Here is a 6000-nt window from a genome sequence, read left to right as displayed (position 1 = left end):
GCTATGTCCAAATATTTCATAATTGCCCTATTTATTAACACATTTCAGGAATTTCAGGAGTTTCATGAACCACTTAATGTATAAAAATTCAATATGTAGACACATCTTTTTTTTTGAAAAGGGGAGAAATAAGCAGGTGGACCGATCCAATGATTGAATTTCGTTTAAAAAATTACTATAATAGGTTTGTTGCCTAATGCATGGCAAGTCAATACGCCGAGACACAGGGTTGCAGCAGAGAAGGAAGTTTAATCATAAGGCTGCTGAATAAGGAGACAGGGGGAAACCTCAAATCTGCCTGTCTTAGCCATTTAGGTCTTAGGTATTTTAAGGGGGTTGGAGTGACCAAGGTAGGGGATCATTGAAGAATACAGGATGAAGTCACAGGATGGTGAGATGAAGAAACTGCATTTTCATGCTGATTCAGTTCCTCATGGGGAGAGGGATCTTCAAACTGGTTGGCATTAGCTCTCTTGCTGGAATTCAGGATCTGAAAAACATGTAAAGCAATTTTTAACAAACAAAAGCCTTATGATTCTAATATCAGAAATCTTCTCTGTAGGAACAATGAGGAGGCACATTGTTGGCATCTGGTGCTCCGTGACTTTGGTTACGAAGAAGTGGGCCAAAGTGGGCCAAAATGCAGCCTGATTAATGCTTAATTACAACCATATTTCTGTCCAGAACCCAGCATGTAATTCTTGTTAACCCTGTGAGGATGGTTTCAATAGAATGTCTCCTTTGTCCTTAAAGGGAGGTATATTTAGTCCCATTATACTTCAGGTAATGATGATACTCTTGGCAAAATCTTAGGACCCTAAGTGGTTTGCCACCTTGCAACCTATATTATCCATCCAAGTCTTAGTTACCACATCGGACTGCTGGAAAGACTGAGGGTGATTTGTTTGTCTGTACACAAAAACCTTTAAAGAGAAATACAAATGTTAGTTAACTTAAAAATCCAAAGGTACAGTGGCAATAGTTTGTGTAACAAGTTAGGGTAAATATCTTTCTGGTAAGATGTACAAGGGAAGTCAATTTACCTGGAAGACAGGAGATGTCAGGCCTCAAGGGAAGACAGAAGCAAAAATTGACAAAGCAAAGCCTACAGGAAACTTGGGTAATAAGTTTGAATCTTCTTAAAGTGTCTAGAAAATGCATTCTAAGACAAAATCCTACAATTCAGCAAGCCTTGGGAAAAAGCCTAAAGCTTTCTAGCCTCTACCTGAATATACCCACTACAATAGGAAACCCAGGAGAAAAAATTCAGCCTAGGCAGTCAAGTCTGAGGTATTGTCACCCCATTTAAATTTGAACAGGGCACTCTAAAATGACATACTGGCCTTCATCAGAGGAATAGAAAGAGGTTTGTAGTCATGCCCATAGGCCTATGTTCTTAGGTAAACTAGCTTGATCCTTAAAAAATGAGAGAGATGGTGAACAGTGGAAAAGGTTAAAAATAAAATATGAAAGACAGCCTCTGCTATAGCACTTGCCATATCCCCCCAGGCAATTGAGTGCAGAGCTGACAAACTTATGACATGGGAGAATGAAATAAGCTTTCTAGAATGCAAGGATCTGAGTACAACACCATGTTTGAACAACAGTAGGGGAAAAGGTAGTCTGGGTCTTTAAGTATTTAGAATACGCTAAAAAGAGGGCCTGGGAGAGAAAGGCCAAGTGCACATATATTTAAAGCTATCCAGTAAAGACTTACATTTCAAAGTGAAATCAGAATAGGATGAATGTGTTTTCTAGCTTAAAATCATGATCACTAAGTGGTTGATACAATTTTTTCCAATCAATTGCTACCAGCATTTGCTCACTAATTTTGTTTTTTATTTATATCTGATCCACTTCTGCAACTTATAACATGAACATATTTATTCACAGGCCAGATGAAGAACTGCCTATTTCTAATTTGGAGTTATCTAATTCTAAAAAGGAAAAAGAAACTATTTATAGGAGAGGATCTGTAACTGGGGTCCACGGGAGTTTATTAACAAGTTTGCCAGAAAAAATACAAGATACAAGTTAAATTTGAATTTGAGATAAACAAGTAATTTTTTTAGTCTAGATATATGCCAGTATTGCATGGTAACCCTATGTTTCTAAACAAATTTCAGAGAGATAGATACATTTATCTCTCTCTCTCTCTCTCTCTTTTTTTTTTTTTAGATGGAGTCTCCCTCTGTCACCCAGGCTGGAGTGCAGTGACACAATCTCAGCTCACTGAAACCTCTGCCTCCCAGGTTCAAGTGGTTCTCCTGCCTCAGCCTCCCAAGTAGTTGGGATTATAGGCATGAGCCACTGTTCCTGGCCATTTTTAATGCTTTTTGTTTACAGACACATCACCCTCAGTCATTCCAGCAGTCTACTATGGGAACTGAGACTAGGAGGGATAATATAGATTGCCAGATAGATCTAGGCATGAGTTCCTTAGACACTGTATAAAAATTTGGAGTAGAAGCATTTTGACAAGGAATTGGCTATAGCTATCTTTTCTACCAGAGTCTTAAACCTATGATCTCTCAAGAGTTAGCCATCATTAAGGCAAAAATTAATTCTATCAAGCTTGACTTTTCCCTGTGGCCCGAGCTTCCTAGCAGCTGTACAAAAAGAGAAACGTGAAGGGCAATTTACCAAATAGCAACTGAAGAGAAGAGTCCTCTCAGTGAAAACAGAAGAGTTTGCCTGGGGGCGTGGTAGGAGGGCAGAGAAAGCTGGTTTACAGGGCCTTGCAGACAGACTTGAGCCTGAGGGCCATGTCACACCTTAAGGTGGGGTTGAACTTTTTTTAAACAAAAAGTTGTGCATGACAGAAGGTCTGCTCTGTGAACATTGGATTCTGGAGGAGCACCACCACAGGAAAGACTGGAGAAAGGTGGTGGTGGGGTGGGGGGCACTGGCTTGGAAGAAAGGCGTGAAGAGGCAGGTGGAAGAGACTGGGAGGCTGGGAATACAGTACTCAAAGGCCAGGGCTTTTTCCCCTGCAGTTTGCAGCCACCACCCAAGGATGCTGGTGAAGGTGTTTTTGTGCATCCCCATTCTGAGAGTGCAACCTCTTTCCTGAGGTCCATGGGAGGGTCTGGGTGATGACAAAATGCAGTCTTTACCTGTGTCACTGAAAGTAGACCCGCAGAGCTGCAGCTTCTTCTGCCATTTCGTCCTCTGATCTCCAAGAGACTGGGGAGTCCTCCTCTTCCTTGTCATGTTTCTGGAGCTTTGGAGAAAAAAAATGGAAGAGGCTCTTTCATGGGCCCTTGGGATCTCCTTGAAGAAATTCTGGGGGACTGGGGGAGACTGAACACAATTTGCAAATTAGAGGTCAGTAGGTGTATCATCTTTTAATTGTTTCAGTTGCCAAAACTTGCAAATGGAGAGGCTTTACACAAGAATCCACATTTAAAACAATCAGATCATTTGCCTTCTTGTAATCATCTACTGAGGCTGAGAGGGGTGATGATATGATATAGGTCTGTGTCCTTGCCCACATCTTATGTCAAATTAGACTCCCCACTGTTGGAGGCAGGGCCTAGTGGCAAGTGATTGGACCATCAAGGCAGAATTTCCCATTGGTGCTGTTCTCATGACAGTGAGTTATTGGGGGATCTTAATGTTTAAAAGTGTATAGCACCTCCCTTCACTCTCTCTTCCTCCTGCTCCAGCCATGGAAGACGTGCCTGCTTTCCCTTCTACCATGATTGAAAGTTTCCTGAGGTCTCCCCAGCCATGCTTTCTGTACAGCCTGAGAAACCATCAGCCAATTAAACTGCTGTTCCTTATAAATTACCCAGCCTCAGGTAGTTCCTTATAGCACTGTAAGAATGGACTAATACAGGTGGTCACAGATTGGGATGAAGTGGGGGAATGGGGTGCATTTGCCATTCCCATAATCTCCCCCACACTCTTCTAATTTTCTTATGTTTCATAGGCACCATTCATTTATTTTACTTCCTGGATTTTGAAGGCATTGAGTTTGCCACCAACCCATAATCCCTCCTTCAAGGTGGGCTGTGGTTTACCTCTTACTCTCTTTGGTTCAGACTCTCTTACATGAGCTCTGCGCAGTTTTGTTCAGTGAACCAAATTTATGATAATAACACAAGGGCCATGAGAACTGAGTAAGTAATAAGTATTTCCATTAAAAGAGGCTTCAAGTAGGGAAACAGTAAAAGAGATTACATGAGAAAACAACTTACAAAAAATTAACAATTGGTCTCAAAATTAACACTTGAATCATTTTAAATTCCTCCTCAGATTACAGGTATATTTATTTTAAAAAGTTGTGTGTATGTCTCAGATTTACATATAGAGTAAATACAACTGCAATTCTATCACAGAAGATGTTCTCAGAACGCTCTTCCTTAGAAAAGCTCAATTTTCTCCCTTAACCTCCTATTATGATTCAATTTAATTAACTAAATTTCTTGTTCCTGTGTGTGGCTCTATACATTGTAAAATGCTGCAGGTTATCCGTTCATTCTTCATGGGAATGCAAAGTGTAGTATTTTGTGTTATGTGTTAAAAGTCATTTGGGATTGGGACAATTTAATAGCACCAATGATAGCTAGCATTTATGATGTGAAAGGTGCACATTATTTCTTTGATATACATTATTTCGTTTAATCCTTACAATAACTCATAAAACTGATGCTACTTAACCCCATGTTACTGTGGAGGAAACTGAGTTCTAAGGAAGTTCATACCCTGGTCCAAAGATCACCCAGCCAGGTAGTGGTAGGTGACAGTATTATCCCCAACAACAACTTTTGCCTTTTTATTTATCCTGAAGGATCTACAGTGTCCCTAATGACCATTCCACGGATACTGTTCCACTCTCTTTTGTAAAAGGTCAACTTAACAGATATTAAAATGTCGACTTTTTAAAAGTTGATCCTTTAAAAATAATTTTGCCAACTCAGCAAAAAGTCTATCAACTAATATAATGACTTTTGCTATCTCAGGCCCCAAACTCTAAATTTAACCTAGAGGCCTCTACCCTGGCAGCTTGCAGCAGATGGAGAAATTTCCCCATTTATTGCAGCTCAACGTTGATACAGAAGGCAAAACAGTGAGGGAACCATAGCCTTGCACTCCAGCTGAGCTATATTTCCATTCCTGGTAAGTTTGAGCCTAAATGAGGCTCATTAGCATATAACCGGGCCACAAATACGTTTATGAGGGTCATGGATCTTCCCTTCAGAATTTGGCTGCCAGCACGCTGGTTTTACATTTTGCCATGTAGATTTAATTCTCCTTAGTGGAAGAAAACCACATTAAGAAGTCATTTCCTTTCTTGCAGAGGCAAACATGCCGCAGTTGCTACAGGCAAGTCAAACGGGATTGCTATTCTTCTACTCAAGAACTAATTTTCATTTTGATACTACCTTGAGGTCTGTTATAAATCCATCTTATAACAATTCAATAGGATGACAAAGAGACATGCAAAGCCCAGGAAATACAACCTTCCCACTTCTGCTACTGCCATTGGAAGACACGGAAATCAAGCATTAAGTGGCCTCATCAACACAGATCATACCAGATGAATCCAAATAATTTAGAGCCTGTGAATGTTAATGCCTTCCTGGTTATTAGGCGACCGTCTGTTATTGTCATATGCTTTACAGATGGCAACATTGTGCCAACCCTTGGAAGTTGTTTTTGGGAAACAGGAAATAAATAAAACAAAAACTAATCATCTTTGCAAAAACTGTTGTACATAGCTTTTAAAAGTCATGAGATTTCCCTCCTAAAAGCCCCAGATGGAAGCATGTGGTTCTGTTTAGAACAGCGGCGCTCAACCCTGGTTGCCCATTGTAATCATTTAGGAAGCTTTAAAAAAATGTAACCCACCCCAGGGATTCTGATTTAATTGGTCTGGGGCAGCTTGGCTTTGGGGATTTAAAACAAAACTTCCCAGTCAATTCTAAGGTGCACTTATTGTTGAGAATCACTGCTTTTGGGAGAAGTGTATAGATAGAGCTAGAGCCCACACAC

General features: G+C 40.3%; 1 protein-coding gene across 8 annotated transcripts in view; it reads right to left on the bottom strand.

The window, feature by feature from the left end:
* Nucleotides 1-237: 237 nt before the first annotated feature.
* The window catches only part of FHIT (fragile histidine triad diadenosine triphosphatase), a 1488394-nt gene continuing 1482631 nt past the window's right edge, over nt 238-6000 (bottom strand). For all 8 annotated transcript variants that reach the window (XM_073009985.1, XM_038002532.2, XM_073009982.1 and 5 more), the window contains 2 exons: nt 3117-3223; nt 238-490 (listed from right to left, as the gene is read on the bottom strand). In XM_073009985.1, coding sequence (XP_072866086.1) covers nt 3122-3223 — 102 coding nt within the window. In that variant the 3' untranslated portion in view covers nt 238-490; nt 3117-3121. The remainder of the gene's footprint in view (nt 491-3116; nt 3224-6000) is intronic.

Source organism: Chlorocebus sabaeus, chromosome 22, assembly GCF_047675955.1.
Source record: "Chlorocebus sabaeus isolate Y175 chromosome 22, mChlSab1.0.hap1, whole genome shotgun sequence".
In the NCBI taxonomy this organism is placed as follows: domain Eukaryota; kingdom Metazoa; phylum Chordata; class Mammalia; order Primates; family Cercopithecidae; genus Chlorocebus; species Chlorocebus sabaeus.
The sequence above is the reverse complement of the archived record's forward strand: the minus strand, read 5'-3'. Positions and strand labels throughout refer to the sequence as shown.